Source organism: Monodelphis domestica, chromosome 3 (genome assembly GCF_027887165.1).
Source record: "Monodelphis domestica isolate mMonDom1 chromosome 3, mMonDom1.pri, whole genome shotgun sequence".
Taxonomy (NCBI): Eukaryota; Metazoa; Chordata; class Mammalia; order Didelphimorphia; family Didelphidae; genus Monodelphis; species Monodelphis domestica.
This window is the reverse complement of record NC_077229.1, coordinates 173,490,928-173,515,453: the sequence shown is the minus strand read 5'-3', so window position 1 is coordinate 173,515,453 and position 24,526 is coordinate 173,490,928. Positions and strand designations below refer to the sequence as shown.

The window sequence follows — 24,526 nt, the reverse complement described above, 5'->3', positions numbered from 1 at the left end:
AGAAGGATAGAATTAAGAGAAATTAGGAAAGATTTCCTGTAGAAAGAATTTTAGCTGGGATTTGGAGGGAATTCACAGAAACCAGGAGGTAGAGATAAGAAGTGAGCGCATTCCAGGCATGGGAGACAGCCAGAGAAAACAGAGCTGTGAATGAAGGTGTCTTGTGTAAAGCATAGAAAGGAGGTCAGTGTTGTTCAATCAAAGAGTATGTGGAAGAGAATTAGTTTTTTAAGACACCCTGGAATATAGTGGAAGGTTATATATTATGAAAGGATCTTAATACTTGTATTTGATCCTAGAATTGACAGGAAGCCAATGGAATTTGGTTAACAGGATAAAAACCTAAATAGAAGAGAGTACCAAGGAGAAGAGGGTGATCAACAGTGTAAAAAGCTATAGAGAGGTCAAGAAGGATAAGGCCTGAGAAAAGGCCATTGGATTTGACAATAAAGAGATCATTGGTAACTTAGGGAATAGTTTTGACTGAGTGATAAGGTGAGAAGACATTGTAGGGTTAAGAAGAGATTGAGAAAAAAGAAAGTGGAGGCACCTATTGAATATGATCTTCTTAAGGAGCTTAGCCACAAAGAGCAGAAGAGATATGATGGTAATGGAGATAGGAGGATCAAGTGAAGGTTTGTGAGGATGGGGAGACATAGGTATGTACATAGACAATAGAAGAGTGAAGATATATGAGTGTGGGGATGAGGGAGAAGTCTGTTGGAGGTGACCAAACTGAATGGGGTTATTTGTATAGGTAGAAGGGTTTGCTTTGGGAAAGAAAAAAGCCACCTCTTCATGTGAGAGAAGGATAAAGAAGATAGTGGCAAAAGGCATCTAAATGATATATCCGATCCAATTCAATTCAATAAACATTTATTAAGTACCTATCTAAGTGCTGTGGTTACAATTAATAGAAAGAAAGATAGTTCATTCCTCCTACTTCCAGTACAGGTTGTCTGTTGAATTCTCAGACTGTTTCAATGTTTAAATTTTCAGTACGGAAATGTGCCATCTGTTAGTTTATAAAGGATAGGAAGGGTACATAATTCGAGATACATGATCATCCCTTGTTATTTGGTAGATGCAAAATTTCTGCAACCTTCAATGATATGTTCAATGACAGTAGTTTCCAACATTTGATTGAATAATCTGTATTAATAAATGTCTGAACCTTTTCTAGTAGCAATGACCTGAAACTGAATCATTATTTTAACCTCTCTTTCTATAAACAAATCTACATGATGCAGCCATTTGTTTGACACTTTTTGGTTGATATTTTTTATGAATTCATGTGAATATTGCCCATTGAGTGCCTTTTGATTACACTCTAGGATCAGAGTCATTTACTTTGACAAGTCCAGTGGCCCATACTTGTTTTTGCGTTGTGGTATGAGGTGTGTTTGTTTCAAAAGTATTTCTTTAAAATTTTAATCGCTTTGCAATGTGCTCTGAGAACACCTAGCAATCCTCTTTCTCTTGATTAGAGAGGCAGTGTTTTTATATGTTTTGGGATAATGAGCCTTGTGTTTCATTAACATTGAATGGGTTTTGGGGTTAGCTAGATGTCTCAGTGAATAGAAAGCCAGGCCTAGAGACAGGAAGTCCTGGGTTCTCAAATTTGAACCCAGGACTTCCTAGCTGTGTGATCCTGGGTAAATCACTTAACCCCAGATGTCTAGCCCTTACCACTTTTTTGCTTTGGAACCAATACTTAGTATTGATTCTAAGACAGAAGGTATGGGTTTAAAAAGAAAAAAAAAACATTGCCTTGGTTTTGGTTTGAATATGTTATAGATCAATTTTTGTCCATTTTACCATGTCAAAAGTATACATTGGGACTGGTATTACTTAGATGTTAATTGTTCTTTTCATTAAGCATTGACTTTAGGATGCCAGTAAATCTTTTAACATACAAGCCCTAGCTTCTTGATAACTTTATGCTTGCCTGGAAAAGCCCAAGGTATTACCTTCACCCATTGGTTCAATTTGATCTCCAGATGTTCAGTTTCTGTTCTTTTTTGGCCCACATTAAGAATTTTATTCAGTCCAAATGAGATTTTCATATGTTGAAGAAAGTACCCATGTGTTTTTAGTAGAACCATGTAATTTGATGTCATCTAGTGATTAATATGATATTTTATGACTTCCCCTTTAACTCGAAAGCCACACTTGGTTATATTTAGGAGTGATCAACTTAAAGGTAGACAGAACCATAGCAAGCTTAAGCTGTTTCCCTGACAGATATAATATTTTACATAAATTGTTCTTGACATGTTTCATTATTAAAAAATAAAACCACACCTCTGTAGATTATTTTAATTTGTGAAGGACTTTAATAATGACCCATTTATAGTGCACTATAGAGTTTATAAAGGTTCATAAATCAGTGAGATAGTGCAATTAGTATCATCATCTTTTTTTTACAGATAAGGAAATTGAGCTTTAGAGAAATTAAGTCACTTGGCTAAAGCCACCCAACTAGTTAGTGCACAAATTTAGGTCTTCTGATTCCAAATTCTGGACTCATGTAAATTCTGAAAACTAGGGCGAAGATAGCTTGGCAAGCTATTTAAAGAAGTCTTTCTCATTGATGGGGAATGGAGAAGAGATAAAGGAAGTTTGTTATAAGTATTTTGGTTTGGGATTTTTCTTAGGTTTAAAAAAATGAACTTTTTAATAACTGCTTTTATCAACCAGTTAATTTATGTAGTTACAAAGTATTAAAAATGATTTTTTGTGACTTTTTTCCTTAAAGGGGGGAGATGGAGAAATCTTTCACTATATAAATACCTGACACTTAATTGGGATTCTAGGCAAAAGGTCTTCCCCAAAGAACCTCAAAGAAGTAAACTTATCCAAAAAAATAAAGTCTAGTTCTAAGTTATCCCACAATCTATTTTCTTTGCTTTTATTCTCATGCAATTATACATAACCTTAATGTCCGAGGCAGTACAACTACATGTTCTTTCCTCAACACTGGACCCTCACTGCTATATGACAGTCTTTTTATTGCCCCTTGATTTCACTTCTATCATGGTCCCTACAGTGGCCTTTATGAACCTCTTCATTCTTCCTAAGCTACCCTAATCCAATCTTTCATCCCATGACCTCCTGTTTTACTAAGAAAACTGAGGCTCTCCAAAGGGATTTGCATCATCTTCCCCACATCAGATCTTCATCTTTCCTTAAGCTCAAAAGGGATCTCTGCCTCTTCAAATTATCTTAAAACTACTTTGACTGGCTTTCTCCTTTGTCTTAATCATATTATACCTGACACTGTATGTACATGTGTATGTTCCATATCTCTCCCACCTACCCCCAATAATTTGCAAGCTCTATGCCATTTACCATTTTTTTAAATTTCTAGAATCTAGTACAATGCCTTATGCTCAATAAATATGGGCTGATTTGAATAAATTTGAACAGATATTTGTGAAAAAAGAAAGGACATCCCAAGCAGGAAGAATAGCCAAAACAGAAAGGCAAGAGTTAATATATTGGTGGGCAATTAGGTGTCTCAGTGGATAAAGAGCCAGACCTGGAGATGGGAGGTCCTGGGTTCAAATGTGGCCTCAGATACTGTGTGAACCTGGGCAAGTCACTTAATCCCTCCTTTGCCTAGTCGTTATCACTTTTCTGTCTTGGAACTCATACATAGTATTGATTCTAAGACAGAAGTTAAAGGTTTAAAAAAATTAAATTGGGGGCAGCTGGGTAGCTCAGTGGATTGAGAGCAAGTCCTAGAGATGGGAGGTCCTAGGTTCAAATCTGGCCTCAGACACTTCCCAGCTGTGTGACCCTGGGCAAGTCACTTGACCCCCATTGCCTAGCCCTTACCATTCTTCTGCCTTGGAGCCAATACACAGTATACACAGTATTGACTCCAAGATGGAAGGTAAGGGTTTAAAAAAAAATTAACTTAACTTAAAAAAACAACAGTACATTGGGTTCAGAGAATAGCTAGTTGTCCAGGTTGCTGAGAACATAGAACCATTGAAATGGATAGAAATAAGCATTTGTTAAGTTCCTAGTATATGTTAGGCCCTTAAAAATATATAATCTCAATTGATCCTCACAATATCCTTTTGAGATAGATGCTGTTATTATCTCCATTTACATTTAAAGATACTGAGAGAGAAATTAATGACTTGCCTAGGGTCTCACACCTCGAAGTGTCTGAGGTTAGATTTCAATTCGGGATTCCCTCCATGCTACCCAGCTACCTTGGCAGAGGAGAGTGAAATCAGACAAGAAGGGTAGGAGGGAATCAGATTGTGTAAGACCTTCAATGCTAAGGAAAGTCTGTTTGAATAATTTTAATAGGAAACCACTGAATGTTTTTAAGTAGGAAAGTGATGTGATTAGCTGTGAGAAGGGTCAGAGGAGGGAGAGAATGGAGTCAGGAAGACCCATTAGGCCATGACAGATGCCTAGGCAGTAGGTGATGAAAACCTTAACTGGTAGCAGTGAGAGAGGGGCTGGGTACAGGAGAGACCTTGTAGAGGTAGAAATTATGGAATTTGGCAGCCGGTTAGACACAGGAGGTGGAGGGTGAGGGAAAAGCCAAAGATGACTCCAGAGTTACAAGTCTTGCTCCCCGAAGGTACCATCAACAGAAATAGGGAAATTCAGAGGAAGGGCTGTTGAACCCTTTTGTATGGGAGCTAATATCCTCTCCTCTCCCTACTGGTACTTTTCCTTTCTAGGACTGTACAGTAAATCCCTTTAAAACACTTTGAATTGTGATGTGCTGCTTTGGGGGAGCTTGGGAAAGAAGAAATCCATGTTTTCTCCACAGAAATAATAGATGAGAGGGGGAAATGGTGGCTTCTAGATGTCTTTAGAGGACTACTGTGAGCTGGCTGACCCAGAAGGGAAGGAACATTGCAGAAAGCAGCAGGCAGATGGTGGTTGCTTCTGTTCCCTAATGCCCAGCTCCGTGGTATCACAAAGATTTTTCAAAATATAGAATTTTATGGTTCTTTTTGACAGCATGAATACATGTTCACCCACTCTCCAACTATGGAACTGCTACTTTCAATAATTTATATGCTCCAGAGTTGATGGTGAATGTTGTCTCTTTCTGCTGACAGCATTCATCATTGTAGTACACATTCCATTTAGAAAATATAATTTGACAGAATTCATTTAAACTCATTTCCTTGTTAATTCCCCAAGGCACTTTTTAAAACCCTATAAATCTTTTGTGAGAGATCTGAGTCTTATTTTCCTGTCAAAATGAATTTCTTTACGAACGTGTGAAATAATTTTATTCACTTCCTCCAGGGCTCATAATCTCATGCTTAATCAGATAGTTTTTCTACCTTAATGCTAAAAGTCTACAAGATATTTGAGGAAAACCTTTGCTCCATCTTTTACTCCTAATGTTGATCATTGACTTGATTTTTTTCTTTTGAAAGCTCTTGACTCTAATTTCTATCATTTTTTAACATACCATGTTTGTATATTATAGTGAACGTGTGCTAGATCAGGGATTCTTCACCTTTGTTTATTTTATGGACCCATTTATCAGTCTGATGAAGCCTATGGCACCCCTTCTTAGAATAGTATTTTTAAATAAATGAAATAAAAAGGAAGCCAATGACAGTAAAATACAGTTATCAAGATGTTTTTTAAAAGTTCATGGACCCAGCTAGATGGCTCAGTGAATTGAGAGCCAGATCTAGAGATAGAAGGTCCTGGCCTCAGACACTTTCAAGTTGTGTGACCCTGGGCAAGTCACTTAACTCAGTATTGATTCTAAGATGGAAAGGAAGGGCCTTTTTAAAAAAGTTCATGGACCCTAGTTTAAGAACCCCTGATAGAAACTATGTTCAGTATATACTTTCATTTTATCTTTTAGATCAATTTGTTCATTGAAGTTAAGGCAATTTGCTTTGTCCTATTAGTTTTCCTGGACTTGTGTGATCTCCCCCACTATACTGTGACCTTCTCCAGATCATGGAACATATTTTCTTCATCTCTCAGTCCTCTACAAGATCTAGTCCATTACTGTTGCAGGCATTCTTTTGATGAATAAATGAAAGTTGGAAATCTGCTAAAACTTTATTTCTCACTTTTACTTGAAATTGTGAGCAAAACCCTCATATACCTCATTGTGGGTGATTCCCAGAGGAGAAGCAAAGTGTTGGGGATAGCTGAGAGAGATGTTAAGGAACTTTAAAAGGGAGGAGCCATAATTGTCCCCAGGAGATGCATATCTCTCTATTCTTTTCCAAACACTTCAATTTCCTCCTCTCCTAAATTTACTAAACAGCTTTGAGGGGTGTGTGTGTGTGAGAGAGAGAAGTGGTATTATGAATCCTGCTTTTACAGATGAGGAAAGTGGGATTTAGTTAGCTTGAGTAACTTGCCTAAGGTTAAACAATTGGCTAACAGCATGACCAGGAAAAAAAAAATCTAGTTTCTGATTATTAATTCAGTTCTTTTTCTAAAATATTGCATCTGTCATTCAGTCCTTCAAATGGGAGTCTGCGTGTGAATAAAAAAAAAAAAACATTTATCATACATTTATTATGTGTTTAAAACTATGCTAAGGGCTGGGGATTCATTAATAAAGATGAAGACAATCCCTGCCCTCAAGAAACTTACATTCTTATGGAGGAAATAACATAGTAGGAGAGCGGTGGCCAGGGAGGGATATTTTGTTGTGGAAAGTTACAGAGATGACAAGTGGGGCCATATCCAAATAGAATGACACACTATTTCCAGTAGCTATGGCAGTTATTGATTTAAGAAGGGTATGAGTAGTAAGATAGCTGCTGTGAAGATAGAGGGGGAGTAAAGGAAAGTATGACTGGACCCTATTTAGCTGTAGTGAAAGGGCTACAGGAAGCACTTAGCAATCAAGAGAGCAGGGGCCCCCGGTTGGGAGTTCCCAAGTTGAAAAATCTTTGAGGGTATAGTCTCTGATACCTGAGATAAAGCAACGAGATGGTGAGAATATGATGGAGGAGTAAAGTGAAGGTAGTAGTATAACCATTAAAAATTCTGAGAGACTGGCTTCTGGGTATTTGATTAGGGTAGCAACCAATAAATTCATGGGCTATGATCTTCTTGCTAATCAAAGATCCCAAAGTCCCCTCCTGCAGGTCAATAAATACAATTTGGTAGCTCATTATTCAACTGCTTCCTTGGATGTCCCAAGACATCTCTAACTGGTGAATAGTCAATGAGGAAGTCATCTATGGAGACTCAACTCCTCCCCATCCCCTGGTGATGACTGGTCAGTCACACATAGGTCTCATGCTCCCCAACTACTGGGGGGGGGGCAAAATCTAGTTCTTCCCAGGCATAAGTATCCTTACCCCTCCTCTTTTTCTCTTCTAAACTGTTACCATCCATCTTAGAATAAACACTATGCATTGGTTCCAAGGCAAAGAGCAGTGAGGGCTGAGTAATTTATTCAGACTCACATAGGAAGAAGTGTCTGCAGCCAGATTTGAACCTAGGCCTTCTTGTCTCTAGATCTGTAAAAAGGACAAGATAAACAAGTCAATATGGAGAAACCCTAAATTTTGGGTTAAGTTTGAGGCAGGGGATATTTGAGGTAGAGCACACATATTGGTTGTCTCAAATATTACCTGTGACTAAACTAAATTGAACTATTAAGTAGTCCTTGTAATCCTGATTTGCTCTCCTATAGTATTCAACTAATAATAATTGTTTGTTTTCTTTTTCATGTAAAATGAATGATCAAAAGCAGCTTCAGATGGAAACACTTCAATCCCATACAAAAATGAAATTTGCCCTGACAAGAAAAAGCAGTGTGCTTTAGTAAAAGCAAGAGTTGATGCTCATGACAAAACCAGGCTGACCAATAACCTTGGAGCAAAAGAGACCACAGTTGTCATGCCAGCAATTGATGGTGCTAGTTTTACCTCTGAAGAAGGAAATGCTGGGGAGGTAGAGTCCTCAGGCTCCAGAGAAAGAGATCAAACAGAATATCTGAGATCAACAGATAAAGCTAAATATCCACAGGCATCTGAAGAGTCTATGCCACCCATATCTCTTGAAAAAAATGAAACTCCAGGAATAGATGAAAAGGACAATGATGGGGAAATTAAGAATGGTACTCAGGCTGCAGGAAGATTTGTTGAGATTGAAATATTTGGAACTATAAAAGAGATTAAGCCACTAAGAAGCGATAGAGAAGAAGAAACTCTGGAAACAGTAGAATGTGGTCAGCATCAGGGAATGGCTCAAGAGGCTGATCCCCAAAGAACAACAGAGGAAACTAAGCATCCGGTAACATCTGTGGAGACTGAACCTCAAGAAATAGTGGAAGAAATTCAGCATGTAGAAACTGAGAGAAAGACCGAAATGTTGGAGGAGAACGATCATGTGGAAATAGCTGGAGAGACTGAAACTTCAGGAACACTGGAAGAGACTGAGCATGAGGGAACAGCTGGAGAGACCAAACCTTCAGGAATACTGGAAGAGACCGAATGTGAGGAGGAAACAGTTGTAAAGACTGAACCTTCAGAACCACTGAAAGAACCTGAACATGAGGAAACAGCTGGAGAGACCAAACCTTCAGGAATGATAGAAAAGACTGAGCATGAAGAAACAGCTGAAGAACCCAAAACTTCAGGAATGATGGAAAAGTCTGAGCATGGGGATACAGCTGGAGAGACTGAACCTGCAGGAACAATGGAAAATAAGGCCTTGGTAACAGATGAAAAACACAATCTTCTGGCAACAGTTGAAGATAATGAATTTCCAGAAGTCCCAGAGGGGGACCAGCCTCTTGAAGCTACTGGAAAGAATAAGGTGGAGAAGATTCAGCACGTAGAAATAGTTGAGGGAAATAAACCTAAAATAGCTGAAGGGACAGAGGAAAACATGAAGCCTCTAATGGAAGTAGACAGGGAAACTCACATGAATGAAGAGGACGAAGCAATTGAAGGTAACAGATGTGTTGAAAATTCAAACTGTTTAAGTCCTGCATTTTATAAGAGCAGCCGTCTGGAGAGTCACACCCAAGTGTCTAGGCTATAACATAGTCACCCAAAACCCACCTCTTAGGTTGTTGAGAGTGGATATGCTTTGATCTAAGACCACTTTTCCCCATCAGAATTCCTATTCCATCCTCCTACTTTGATGATCAGATATAGTTCCTAGGTGAAAATTTTCTGAAGCACGTGTGCTCATCATATTAAATACAGTGTGTGTCCACCATATTTAAGCCAGAGAAGTAAATAAATAGCATGTTCAGAATCCTGATTCTTTTCAGGTTATTCTTAGATCATAGCTTATATATGGTATAGGAGATATCAAAAAAGTAGACAGGCAGCTAGGAGGAAAGAATTGCCATGGGGGTGAGGAAGGGGTGCATGGAAAATGCAATCGACTTCAGAAGAGAATTTATCCTGGAGTAGCTTAGCATTAGAAATTCACTCCCACTACCCCTCCACCCCCTTGGAATTCCTTTTATCTTTAGAGATAGAGAAGAGCCCCTATGCTTCAACACAAATAATATTTTATTTTAACTCTAGAGTGTTTGGATCTTTTAAAAAATGTACTATGATATTATTCAAAGAGTGGGTCTAGCTTGACTACATTTAGCAATGTGGTACCCTAGAATGCTTAACAAGAAGAAAATAAATTTCTATTTAGAGAGCAATAAAAGCTTGATGGTCACATTAGCATTTTGCCAATGTTTCAGTTTTATAGTAAGTCACTTTATTTCATGAATATTTGAAACTTTATTTCTCATTTATTAATATTTGCATGAGATTTGCTAATTATTTCTATATTCCCTATTGCCACTTTTTAGCCTTAATTCTGACTCCTGAGCTGATAGATGGGAAAACTGAGACAGAGGGAGGAGAGTGATCTGCCACTAGGCAAAGGGTAGAACAAGACTCATCGTTGGGTCTCCAATCATTGCTTTTCTTCCCACCCCTTGATAGCTTACCCTTTCCCACCCGTCCTTATTATTGAGGCTGAAAGAGTAAGTCCTCTTAGAGCACGAGCTACTCAATCATCAGTTAATGTTGGCTAATGGTATCCTGTTATGATCTCTATGGTTACTGTTTCTAGGTGAGACGGGAGAAAGGGTGGAAACTGAGATGCACAGTGAGATAGTAAGTGAGGGGTCTGAAACAAAAGAAGAAGAAACGGGAGAAGCTGTGGATACTACTGCAGCCACAGAGATGGGTACGTTGACAGAAGGATGAATGGCTACACCCCACTATCACTTAGAGGAGAAGAGAACCATAGGGAAGTTTATTAGCACATTTCTTATCACCACTCTTCTGACTTTTGCTTTTCATTGCATATTTTGGCCAGTCATAGGTTCTAGAAGTGTCTGATGTGCTATTAGAGATGGAGTCTAGGCCCTTTATTTTATAGACAAGGAATTTGGGGCTTAGGAGGGTTCAGTGACTTGCTCACAGTCACACAGGTAGGAAGGAACAGAGTCAACTCCTAGCTCTCAGTGTCCTAATTCTTGACCCAGTGGATCTAGTTCCTACAAGTTGCTATGTTTTTACCACAATGAGAATGGCGCTCTCATACCTTTTTATGTCAGGTCTTATTTAGACTTGTTCATAAAGCTGCCAAGACAATTAAAACTATTTAGAAATAACTAAAAACATTTTAAAAATATAACAGAATCATAAAACTTTGCAGCTAGGAGGAACCTGAGATATCTGATTCTGAGGCGTGGAGAATTAGTACTTCCTGGAGGTCACACAGCTAGTGAGTGCAAAGAATCTTTGTTAATTATTTATTGTGGTAGCTAAGTGACAAGGTAAAGGGAACACCAGACTTGGAGTTAGAAAGATCTGAGTTCAGCTCTTGCCTCACACATTCCTATTTTCTGTGTGGTACTGAGCAAGTCACTTAATTTTCTAACCTCAGTTTCCTCATCTGTAAAACACAAATAACAATAGCAACTACTTCACAGGGGTATTGTGAGGATCAAATGAGATATTATATATGTGTGTGTGAATAAAGCACTTTGCAAACCATGTAGTGCTATGTAAATGCTAGCTATTATTATTATTATTTAGTTATTTTCTATGCAAATGAATCCAATCCTAGCAATTAAGTGAATCAAAATTCATTTAATGTAAAGGAAAGAGATTGAAAGAAGAAAATGTAAACCTTTAAATACAAGTGAGTAGAGAAAGGAATAAAGGGTAGAGAAAAAGTGGAAAAAAGGAGGACCATGCTGTGGACCAATCTAAGTACACACAGCACACACACACACACACACACACACACACACACACACACATATGTATACACACATATCTGTTAATGGAGTCACATAGTGGTGATGGCTATACACAGATCACAAATGCCCCATCACTTAGTCAAAGAATCCTAGCTATTACTGCAAGAAAGGGCTTTCGAGATCATTGAGGCCAGTCTGTTCCCTTGTTTGAAATTCATTTATGACCTTAAAAGTAAATTTGTTTATTGAATATAAAGTACAAGTTATTTACAAAGACTTTCATAGACAGATTATTCATGTTTTTTAAACGTGACATTTTTAACCAGTTGCCAATATTCATGTTTGTGGCAGAGACATTCCATTGAGCTGTATCCTTTAAAAAACATACCCTGTATCCCTAAATCCTGTTATAGCTTTAATTGTGTTTTAAATATATTTCAGAGTTAACAAATAGCAAGAAGTAAGATCCAGATGCTGCCTACAACACAGATTCTACTCTTCATCCTGTTCAGCTATTTAACAGCATTTTACAGTCCTTTAACCTGGGGAAGGGGGAAATAAGACATCAGGACTTTACAAGGAATTGATAAGCTTTAATCGATGTTTTAAAAAATTGCCACAAACAAGTGACCTTTTAAAGAATTCTTCAAAAGTTGCCAAGATACTTTGACAAGTAGTTACATATGTACATTTTTCACTTTTCTGCCATAGAGTGCCTTGTATAGGTTAATATGCAAGTAGATTTCTGGTTTTGAAAGATTTTTGTTTGAAATGTAAATATATTTCATACCTTTTCAAATTTCAGTTAAGATCTTCTAAATTCATTTTTTACATTAAACAATGAGTAAGGGGCAACTAGGGAGCACAATATATAGAGTGCCAGGCCTGGAGTTGAGAGAACCTGGGTTCTAATGTGGCCTCCTGGTTGTGTGATCCTGGGCAAGTCAATTAACCTTCATTGATTAGACCTTGCCGCTCTTCTGTTCTAGAACTGATACTAAGACAGAAGCTAAGGATTTAAAAAACAAACAAAAAACAATAATTACTAAAACTTCCTGTTTTAAATATTGAATCCACAGGAATATAAGATGGCAAAAGACAATTGTCATATTTTTTCCTTCTTTAACTGATTAGTATTATGACCCAAATTTTAAAACACTAATTTGTGAGGTAGATGATAAGAAGTTAACAGAATAGTTACTCTTCCAGGAAAGGAAACTTACAGAATGTGATCTTCAACTTCATACTTTATGCAGCTTTAAAAAGAATTTTTTTAAAAAATCATCATCATGACAGGATCCCTATATAGCCATAGTCACTTTTTTAGAAGCATATTTTTTTCTGATCAATAGCCAAAAAAATTATTAATATCAGGGAAAATAAAAATTTGCTAGACAAATTTAAACAAAAATGTTTTCATAATTGGTGGACTGAAAAATAAGTATTACTATCCACATTCAGAGGAAGAACTATGGGAATAGAAACAGAAGAAAAACACCTGCTTGATCACATGGGTTGATGGGGATATGATTGGGAATGTAGACTTTAAATAATCACTCTAGTGCAAATATCAATAATATGGAAATAGGTCTTGATCAATGACACATGTAAAACCCAGTGGAAATGCATGTTGGCTATGGGAGGGGGTGTGGGAAGGGGAGGAAATAACATGAATCTTATAACCATGGAAAAATATTCTAAATTAATTAATTAAATACAATTTTCCAAATAAAAAAATGAAAAATAAGTATTATGATTAAGTAAACACAGTAATGCACTTTTTTTCCATTTGGCTCTATGTATCTTTGTGAGGTAGCATTTCTTTTTTCCCAACTGTGCTAGATGAAATGTAATTAAAAAATAAAAAAGACTAGGTAGAGTAATACTGGTAAAATATATGAAAATTTATCTTTTTTCATCTTAAGGCTAATATGATTGCTAAAATTATGCTATAGCTTGTTAGCAAAATGCATTTTTTGTAACTTTAAAAACTTAATATTTTGGAACCAGTGACTGTATTTCTTTATTAAAATTATCAGTGGAATAAATTTTTTAGTTTTGTGGGCTTTTTGTCTTTTATAACAATATTTCCCAACATTCCCCCTCACCATCCCACTTAGGACAAAGAAAAGCACAATGATGGACAGTGTTCTGTGCCTACAGTCTCCTATCTTTCTACCAAGAAGAAGGAAGTATGTTTACTTACCTTACCTGCTCTCCAAGTCCAAGAGTAGTCATTGCAGTTAATTTGAGAACTTGCAGGCTTTCCGTGATTCCTTTATTTATACTACTTTAGTAATTGTATGTATTGTTCTTACAGTTCTGTTTATTTCACAATGAGTTAATTCATACAAGTCTTTCTGAGTTTCCTTTAATTCCTCATATTTGTAATTTCTCATGATGAAGTCATATTCTATTACTTTCATATGCCAAAATTTCTTCAGCTAATCTCCAAAAAAAACCAAACAAACTGGAAATAAAGTGGTTCTCTAACTAATTAAATTTAAAATAATACAGGAACTGATGGTGAGGTTTTATAAAAATTTTAAAGGCATTAGCATTTATACTCAAGATCTTTGGCTCATTCCATCTATTTTAAATATATATATGTATGCATATATAAATATACACTATATATATTATATTTTATACAACTGAAACACAAAGCTTCTTTCTATACAATATATTTACATTGTATAACATTTTGCTGAGTTGCTGAGGAAATATTTTAAATTGCTTGTTGGTTCCACTGTTTACAAAGGATGACTGCCATCATTTATAGGAAAATACACAAAAAACTTTTCTGTATTTACTCTTTAACCTTAGAACTGATTTCTGGGGGCAGCTAGCAGCTCAAGTACATTGAAAGCAGTCCCAGAGAGGGGAGGTCCTGGGTTCAAATGTGACCTCAGACACTTCCTAGCTGTGTGACCCTGGGCAAGTCACTTAACCCCCATTGCCTAGTCCTTACTATTCTCCAGCTTGGAGCCAATACACAGCATTGATTCTAAGACTGAAGGGAAAGGTTTTTTTTTTTAAAAAAAAAAAACTGGTTCCCAAGTCATTTTTTTTTTATTGAGGTTCAAAAGATTTATTCCTTATTAATGACCTTTCACATGAATGACAAAAAAAAGCATTTTAGAAAGCAACCAATTATTTCTTTAAACAGAATTACTTCTGTTCCTTATGACTTATGAAACACTGCATATTTCAGAGCTCTCTGCACAACAAAAGGACATCAGCTTCCTTACCTCCATTTTGCAAAGGTTTTTTTTTTTTTTAACAAAAACCTCTTAATGTCTTTCCCATGAAGGTTTCTTGATGAATCACTGATAAAACTTGGATTAGAACTGAGTTTTCCAGCACTTATGAACCCCCTTATTTCAGAATAGCTTCCCATGATGCTATCATTACTATATTCTCATCAACTGGTAATATGGGGAAATCACAATGATGTCCTATGGGAGATGTCTGCAGAAGATGCCAATTGCAGACCTGGAAGCATCCAGGCCAGAACCCATGTTTCCTTGGAAGTATTGGCTCCAAATAGCTCTTTCATCTGCTAGTGGTTCAGTGTCCCTATGAGTAATTTGGAAAGAAGCTTCTCAACCTCTCCTTCCTTTTTGACCTTGGAAAGAAGCTGTTGAGAGTGGAGTAGAATTGAATACCCTGACCCTGTTCATATTATTTATTTATTTTTAAAACCCTTACCTTCCATCTTACAATCAATACTGAGTATTGATTCCAAGGGAGAAGAGCAGTAAAGGCTAGGCAATGGGGGTCAAGTGACCTGCCCAGGGTCACACACCTGGGAAGTGTCTGAGGCCAAACTTGAACCTAGGACCTCCCAACAGTAGACTTGGTTCTCAATTCAGTGAATCATCTAGCTGTCCCCTTTTAAAGACTTTTAAAATGTATTTTTATGACTGAATACTAATAAAAAGAGGCTAGATGAATCATGTTCTGTGAAAACCAGACTTGGAGTTTCTTAGGTTCATAGTCATTTAAACTTCATTTTGAAACTGTACTGACAGAGTTTCTGTTTGTGAAAAATAATCAAATTTGGATTAGCCAATTTCAGCCATTATTGAAAGAATCCTACATTGCTCAAGTTAAATAAGATTATTTGGGGCAGCTAGTTGGCACAGTGAATAGAGCCCTAGCCTTGGGATCAGGAAGACTCATCTTTATGAGTTCAAATCTGGTCTCAGACATGTCCTAGTTTTATGATCCTGAGAAAGTCATTTAACTACGTTTGCTTCAGTTCCTCATCTGTAAAATGAGCTGGAGAAGAAAATGGCAAACCATTTCTGTATCTTTGCCAAGAGATTTTAAGGTGTTTTATCATAAACTAGAAAATTATCAAACAGAAACATTTTAATACACTGTTGGTGGAGCTCTGAACTGATATAACTATTTTGGAGAGCAATTTGGAGTGACACCAAGAAAGCTATAAAACTGTATAGCTGCTGGGTCTTTTTCCCAAGGAGATCAAGGGAAAAGGAAAATAAGCTATTGATTCTGTTTGTGGTGGCAAAGAACTGGAAATTGAAGGGACACCAATCAATTGGGGAATGACTAAACAAACCCTGGTATGTGATTGTGATCGAATACTTCTGTGCCATAAGAAACAATGAGCAGTTTAATTTTTTTTAAAACTGTTTAAGAAATATTTTTAGTTAATTGTTTATTGGTATCCTGTATAGACAGGATAATGAATAATGAACTAAGTAGAACCAAGAGAACATCATACACAGCTACAGATTTAATACCTGAAAAATAAATTATGAATTTTCCCTTCAGAGAATTAACTGAAAAATGGAAATATGAAAACATAATTTATACATACATATCTATGTCCCAGATGATGCCTTCTATGATGTGGCGAGGTGAGGGAAGAACCCAGAAACTTATAAATAAATTCTATTAATAATAAAAAATCCATATACAAAGAAGGCCCAAAATTGGGCATTTTACATGAAATATAAATTCATTACCTTATAACAGTATCTCTGCCAAGAAAACCCCAAATGGAGTCATGGAGAGTCAGATACCAGGTGAAAAACAACTGAATAACAATAAAGTCATTTGGTTTGGTGAGCAAAACATGGATTCTCTATTCCATTTCATAAAGGCCAGTAGTTTAGAAATCCCTAACCCATTTATGTTGACATAACATTGTAAATTAAAACACTGAGGATTACATACAAGAAAAGATGGTCTTCCCTCCATTATGCTCTTCCCCACCAAGTTTGGATACCAGTGTGCTGGTTTTTATCTTGATGGGGTCTATTTTAATCTCACTCTGAAGCCTATCCTTCCCTTCCCATTTTAGTGTTTATACCAAATAGAATGCTCAGTTTTTCATATTCTTGAGGCAAAAGAAAGACTGATTGTAAGGCATTAATCAAGTCAAATGGACTGTTTGGTTTTGTGAGTGTCTCTATACTTGTTTTCTTTTAGACTTATCATTGGGGAACTCTTAGTTCCCCCCCCCCCATAAAGCTCCCCACTCACTTAGTTGGGAAGGATTGAATCAGATTCTCATTATATTATTTCCTTTTGACCAGGTCAGAGTGAGCAGTCCCATAACCTCCTCATCCTTGTAGATTGCTTCTCTTGTCATTATCATCTTTCTGATTCATGAGTCCCACAGTCTACTCAAACCCTCACATACTTTTCTGATACTTTCGGGCCTAATACGGTCTCTCCAACTAGAACCTTGAGGATAGCTTATTGGACCTGAGACTAAGGACTGAGATTGGATTTAGGGAGGGAGACATCTCTGGAGAAATTTACCAAAATAAATAAATAAATAAATAAATAAATCCATCTCTTGCCCTGCAATACCAGTGTTAATTCACAAGAGGGAGACATCTCCATAGAAATTTACCAATTCTTCCCCCTTCTTTCCCCTCCTCCCCCAACCCCCCCCCCAAACAACTTTAGGGCACCAATGGAGTTGTCCCCCTATAGCTGCTGGCCAAAATTTACCCCTCCACTTTAGCGACTTGACTTCTTTGCCTAGAGAGGGTAGAAGGAAACCATTATCCAAAAATATTTATAAAACACCTGGCACTTCAATGCTTGGTTTCTCCTTTCTTCCTAGAAAGGGCTAGCAAGAGCCATTAAGAAAGGAAACAAGCCTTTGTTAGGTACAGTTCTGAGAAGTTGTTAAAACCTAACACCTTGGGAACGTCTCCTGTGCCTTATAAACATATCAGGTTCCCAGGTGTTATGAAGCCAGTTTTAAATGACTTGTAAAAGGCCTTCGCCATTTATTAGTATGAAATTCCCAATGACCTCCCCACCCCACCCCACGTTTTCCCCCTGGTAAAATACACAGCATGCTGTAGACATTTATAAGCACGCCACTCCTGTACATGACCCTGCCTAGAGATCAGAAAGTATTAGGTAAAGAAATCCATTTTCTGAGAAATATTATTTTTGCATTGAAATTTGTTCAATTAATCTTAAAATGTAGATACATTTCAGAATTTTCTCTTGAATAAGATGTAAATAATTGTAACCCCCCCCCCCCAAAAGGATCAATGTACTATTTTATTACAATGGGGAAAACAGTGGAAATTAAAGTGCTTTTTCTTAGCTATGTTAACCATAAAGAGCTCTGTTTTCTTCAGAGTAGTTAAAGGAGGGTGGAGGAAAGAGCCTCTGGCCTGCTTCCCTCAGCAAATTCTTATTGGGGTTACTAGGTTATTTGGGGGTAATATGGGGTTATTTTGCCCTGCCCAGCCCCCACCACAGAAGTAATAAATAGAAGGGATCTTGGAGGATATCCTATCCAATCCCTTATTCCATTAAGTGACTTAATGAGGTCACACAAAGGCAGAACTGGGACTAGCACCTAGGTCTCCCAATTCAGTGCTCTTTACCAAATATCTATTACAAATTCCACCAGAGTTAATGGAAAGCCTGCTGGGAGAAGAAACTGGAAGGCAGCCTTGGTATATAAGCTAGAGCTTGGTTTACTCTTGCAACCTTTTGGGTCAGCATGAAAGAGTCTCAGGGAATCTGGATTTGCAAGGAATATTTTTGGAGACAAGTCTTGAGATAACAGCATAGTGTCCTAGCAGTAGACTGGGGAGTTCCTGGGCAAGCCAGTCACTTTATCTGGGCCATCAGCCGGACTAGATAATCTCCTTAGACCTTTTCTTCTTTAAATCTCATGTTCCTTGTTTTCTGACCTACCAATGAAAAGCATAGGTTCTTGTGCATTGTAATTTTTCTATATAGAGTGGGCATTTATTTTCAGTTATTAGTTTCATAGTAATGAATTAGGTAGGAGGGAGTTTTCTTACTTGTAATAAAATGTAATTGAACCAAAGTTCAAAAGATAAAAAGCAGTTTAGTCCTGCTGAACACTTTAGACTATGGCAAGTGAACACTATACATACTCATTTAACAACTATTCATTTGCTTTGTGAAAGTCTTTTTTTTTTTTAATTGGAGAATTTAGGGATCTTATGAAAGAAGCTCCAATAATTCTTAACATAGTATATTTATTTGTGAGCATCATGGATGTGTAAAACAACAACAAAGCCTAAAGTGTTAGTTTTGCTCCAAACAGATTTAAGAAGGGCAGATTTTAAAAATTCTTATTATCATTATTTTGCCCAGAACTTTTATATCATTTGATAAGATTTAATTTTTATATTTTTCATTCACTGAAGGGTTGGAAACCTTTTAAGGACAGGGACTATAATCACTCCCACAACACCTAGAAAATTACCTTATAAATTTTGTTGTTTAAGTCATTTCAGTCTTGTCCAACTCTTCATGACCCCATTTGCCATTTGGCAGAGATGCTGAAGTGGTTGCCATTTCCTTCTCCGGCTCATTTTAGAGATGAGGAACTGAGGCATTTATAGTTAAGTTACTAGCAAGTATCTGAGGCTAGATTTGAACTCAGAAAGACTTCAGGCCCAGCACTCTATCCACTGAACCACCCAACTGCCCATCATATGTATAAAAGGTGCTTCAGAACTTAAATGAATAAATTCTCTTCACTGATATTGACATCAATATTCATAGCAGTTTGCTCTCTCATATGACACAAAAGTTATGGTTAAATCCTTTACTTAGCAATTTGATTTCCTTCTCACTTCCCAGTAGCCTAATTCCACTAATTGCAACCAAGCAGAATAAGTATGATTCATCTTTTGTAAGATAATCATTTGAAAATTTCAGCATAGTCATCATGATTTCTACTAGCTTTTTCTTTTCCAGTTTAACATCCCCATTTCCCAGATTCTGAACTCTCAATGGTCCGGCTCTTTAGAAATTGTTGAGACATAAGGGGAGGTGGACCACAAATACTCAGGACCTTTCTGTTTCATCTACTTCCTCCCAATTAGTCTTATAATAGAGGGAACCAAGCGTCTCTTCCCAGAGGCTGTCTTACACCCCATTTGAGTCTGAGAGGTGGTTGGGAGGAATCTTTAAATTTCTCTACCAAGGGTAAACTTGGTACCTACCTAGTAGGGGGAAAAGGGAAAGCATAGGGTTCTTGCTTTTATCAGGTGGTATGTTCCAGTGGGATCTTCTCAATGGGAAATAGGGAAGGACCTCAGGATACAGTGGCTCCTTATCTTTGACCCTAAAGAAGGGACTTAAGGAGGCATCCTTAATGGCACAATCCTCTGCAGCCAAGCCTTCCCAAGAACAGAAAGAAGAAACAGGTGCCCAGAAACTGGGGAGATTCCAGATGGCCCAAGATCATACATTCCTTGATGTGTTCTGCTTTATAACCCACACAAGTGAGGGGATGATGACTCAGACCCTTAGTGAACAGTCTTTGTCCTCTGTTACCCTCTGCCTATGTCTCACCCATCATCAGCATAAAAAGAGGTAAATGAGTGACCAGGATGCCTAAATTCAAGTAGGAATGCTTGCAGAGGGAAGAAATGGATAAATGGAGAATGTTAGGCCACTTCCCTGGACCTATCAGGGACTGGTTTAACTGGTGCTTAGCAAGGATAATTAACCAAAAAGGGAAACTTTCATTCTAATTTTCTCTCGCCTTTCATAGGAAAAGCTATCTGCACTTCTTGCCTCCGCTTGTCCCACTCCTCCACTCCTTATAATGTGGCTTTCAACTCCATCAGTTCAGTTGAAACTGATCTCTCCAATGTTATCAAGGATCCTTTGATTTCTACATTTAATGGCATTTTCTCAGCCTTCAGCCTTCTTGATTTCTCTGTAGTTTTAATATTATCCATTCCCCCCACTAATAGATAATCTTTCTTCTTTCAGCTTTTGTGACACTGTTATGTGCTGGTTCTATTGCTGGTCTACTTATCCATCTCACTTACTAGACCATTAATGATGTCCTGCCACTTAACAGTGGTTTCCCCCAAAGTCCTTTCCTTGCCTCTCTCCTATTTTCTTTCTGTTATCTTGACATGAGATTCAGGGTTTCCCTTGGACACCCCAAAACCCCAGAGGTATCCTAGGTCAAAAGGTATGCAAGGAATTCCTCGCATTTCTTGCATTCCTGCAGTGCAGGCTGAAGGAAGGTGACTTTAAACAACATAAACCCTATGATGAGAAGGAGTTTCTGAGGGAGACACTTCCTTTGGACTCTCCCTTAGCTTTCTGATAAGCACAGATATGCACCTCCCAGTTTGCTTCTGATGAGCATCTCAGATTTATATCTCAGATACCTAATCATCCCCTGAACTGCACAGTTCACACCCTTTGTCTTTGAGGCATAACACATTACCCCATCATCCTATCCCTGGTCATCTAGTCCTTGTGGTCAAAAGGGCATAAGAATCCTAAACTCCATCTCTTCATGAAGGCAGTGTCTTCACCTGCCCCTGCCTCCCAGTCATTCACCTGGCATTCAACGTAATAATTTTTCTGTTTTTAAAGATAATCATTGGAGCCTGTCATTCTTGAGGGAGCATCCTTTCCTGGCCTGGGGTTTTATCTCACGTTTCCCCACAACAAAATAAGTTCTAATGGAGCTTCTAGATCTACATAGTCAGTCCTCTCTCCTTCATTTGTAAGCATCTCAAATCCAAAGTCTCCGAATTAAGCTAATTTTTCCCTTCAAAATCCACTCCTCCTCCAAACATCCCTATTGTCCTTGAGGGTACCACCAACCTGCCAGCCATCCAGGTTTACAACCCTGAAGTCATTCCTGGCTTCTTCATGCCACTCCTCCTCCCATCCAATTAGTTGCTAAATCATGTCAACTCTAGAGCCAAGACGCCTCTTATATTCTCATCATTCCACTCAATTTAAGAGGTTTTATGAGTTCGTTTTATGACACTCTGGACTATATCTCATAGGAATATTATTATAAATGATGCTTCCTAGAACAGCCTGCTGTGCTCATGTGTATCAAGCTGAAATGTATACATGATACTTAAAAGAACCAAACCACCATCCACATCAGTGAAAATTCCTCCAAGTTACAACTTGGGCCACTTTCTCCTTTCATTCCTCCCCAGCTAGCTAGTTGGAACAGAGATCTGTCCATATCTAGGGGGCCGTGAGTATGAGCGTATGGGGGCAAGGCTTGGAAGATCCCTCTGTGGGTGGGACAGGCATCCTGACAGCATCTATTCTGCTGAGTCAGTCCCCATCTTTGTTTCTTGGGCCAGTTGTTGTTTCTGCCCACTGTCACCATCTGGAGTTTCCTGCCAGAATTTATTTCTTCTGGAGGAGTGGAATAGATGACAACCATCCTGCGATTTCTCCTTCTACTCTTTCGAACCCATGAGGCATGTGGATGTCACAATGGATAATGTTCACCTGGAAAAACACAGAGCCACCAAAGCAATTACAAAGAGCAGGTCTTTAATCAGGACAGGGGAGGCAGCCTTCTTATGGCCACTACACAGAATCATGTGCACACACACCACCACACCAAGTGAGGCTTTGAGACTCTGGGAACAAGGTCTCTAGGAAAATGCACCAGGAATGGGAGTGTCCCTCATGGGCATTTCCATCAAATAAAAGAACTTGGGATCTTATATACACTTAGGAAAGTAAGGACAACTGATCAGTCACATAGGGACTTAGGGGAAAAGGCTGTGTTCTGAGGCCAGAGTATCTGGGAGAGATCCAAATACAATGAGAAACCCCAAAAAACAAAACGGGCACTTAAGACTTGAATATCTCAGGGGAAGCTGGGTAGCTCAGTGGATTGAGAGTCAGGCCCAGAGATGGGAGGTCCTAGGTTCAAGTCTGGCCTCAGATACTTCCCAGCTGTGTGACCCTGGGCAAGTCACTTGACCCCCATTGCTTAGTCCTTACCACTCTTCTGCCTTGGAGCCAATACACAGTATTGATTCTTAGGTGGAAGGTAAGGGTTTAAAAAAAAGAGTTGAATACCTCTATCACTCCTATGGAGGGTAATTGATGGGTACTTTATGGCTTATTGTTCAGACTGGGAGAAGGGTCAGTCTGGGAGTTCCTAGAAGGCAAGTTCTCATGGACAAAGGTAAATCTGGAGTTTCCTAAAACAAGGTTGTCAACAATAAGTGCTGGGCTTAGAGTCCAAAAGATCCGAGTTCAAATTTGACCTCAAGACATTTATCAGCTATGTGATTGTGGGCAATTCACTTAACTGCTATCTGCCTCAGTTTATCATCTGCAAAATGGGGATAATAATAGCATTCACCTCCCAGGGTGGTTGTGTACATAAAATGAGATAATATTTTTATTTTTAAAAGCAAGTATGCAAGAGTCCTTCTGAGGTCTTTGGATGATTTTTACTCCATGTAAGAATCAGAGAAACAATCAGGAGGTGAAAAGGTTCCTTCTTCTATATGACATTGTCAACCTTGGAAAACACAGAACCGCCAAAGTAGTTACAAAAGAACAAGTTTTGAATCAGGCAGGACAAGGGAGACAAAGTTCTTATGGCCACCACACAGAACCATACTGCCTAGAGCCAAGCTCTGGGACTCTGGGAACAATGTTTCTGGAAAAATATACCAGGAGTGGGAATCTCCATCATGGGAATTTCCAAGGAACTGAAGAATGTGGGGTCTTGTGGACACTTTTGGGAATAAAGGAAAGGAAGGACAATTGATTGGTTTATATGGAGACAAATGGTTGAAATATCTGGTAGTTCAATAGATACAATGGGAAAAAGGAAGACAAAAAGATACTTAAGATTAGATTATAACTACTTCTCCCATGTAGGCTGAGATCTTTGGGTACTTGAAGGTTTATTGTTCCCTTGAACAAACCTACTAATCCTATCTAGGGTGATTCAGGAGTGCTTGAGGGTTTCATAATACAACTTGTCAACCTTTTGGATCTTTTCTGAGTATGCCCTGCATTCTTTTAGTGGTCTAACCAAGGCTCCAAGATGAAGTTGCAGAACAGTTGCTAAACTGCATGGATAAAGATGATGGGGAATTTTCTGTACCAGTGAAATGAGGAGACTGGCATACAAAATATCAGTACTGCTGCTTGGATATGACAACAGTATCTTCAAAGAATTTCCAAAATGACTCTTTCCCAGGGTGTTAAAACAAAGAGCTCCAAAAACAAACTATAAATGAACTATGAATTGGTTTTGTCTCTTTCCCAAGAAAGTACCTTTCCAGTCATCCCAGCATCAGGCTATTTATTGCACCTTTCCCACCCTTCTATCACTGGCTATTGGTGTCTTTGCTAAGCTTTTGTGAAACTAAGGAAATCTTCTGGTTGCTCCCCCTACTTTTTCCTAAAATCTATTTAAGCAAATTCTTTTCTTTAGTTCAGAGGAAGTCCCTCTACTATGGTTCTTAACTGTTTCCCAGATTAGAATCTGTCTGCTCTGATTAAAGACCCTTTATTATAAGTGCTTTGGTAGTTCTGTATTTTTTTTTTCAGGTCAAGAGAGCAAAAGGAGACTTGGAAAGGTTATTTACAATCAAATTGTCCTAGGCATTTTGTTGTAGGAGCTAGATTTGGGACCTCTGAGGTCAAGAAGAAAAGGAAGAGTTGGGGACTGGGGAAGCAGCAGCTGTGGTCATTCAGAAAAGGAACAACTCTGTTGGGATGGTTAAGGGACATAAAGGAATTGTGTCTGCTGGGATTTTTATCCTCTGCTCCAGTCTCACCTTCACCTTTGTCAATACCAGTTTTATCATCAGACTTCACCTTGGACAGTTGCGGAATGAGGGAGGAAACAGGACAGGGTGCAAGGATTCTTTTGGACAGGAGGAGGCTGAAAGGAAGATTGTTGGCAAAAGGGTGAAGGGGAAAGGTCCTATGGACATTTTGGCTTCTTTGATTTTTTTCTTGCTGGCCATTTGGATGTAAGATATGAACTTCAAAACTATTCCACCT

At 38.1% G+C, this 24,526-nt stretch overlaps 1 protein-coding gene across 3 annotated transcripts in view; it reads left to right on the top strand.

Moving 5' to 3' along the window:
• ERICH5 (glutamate rich 5) overlaps positions 1 to 13,272 on the top strand; it is a 40,115-nt gene extending 26,843 nt beyond the window's left edge. For 2 of the 3 annotated variants that reach the window (XM_016431828.2, XM_007488148.3), the window contains exons 2-4: positions 7,730 to 8,932; positions 10,069 to 10,185; positions 11,651 to 13,272. In XM_016431828.2, coding sequence (XP_016287314.1) covers positions 7,730 to 8,932; positions 10,069 to 10,185; positions 11,651 to 11,673 — 1,343 coding nt within the window. In that variant the 3' untranslated portion in view covers positions 11,674 to 13,272. Of the gene's footprint in view, positions 1 to 7,726; positions 8,933 to 10,068; positions 10,186 to 11,650 lie in introns of all 3 variants that reach the window. The other variant, XM_007488147.3, reaches the window with a different exon arrangement.
• Positions 13,273 to 24,526: the final 11,254 nt, after the last annotated feature.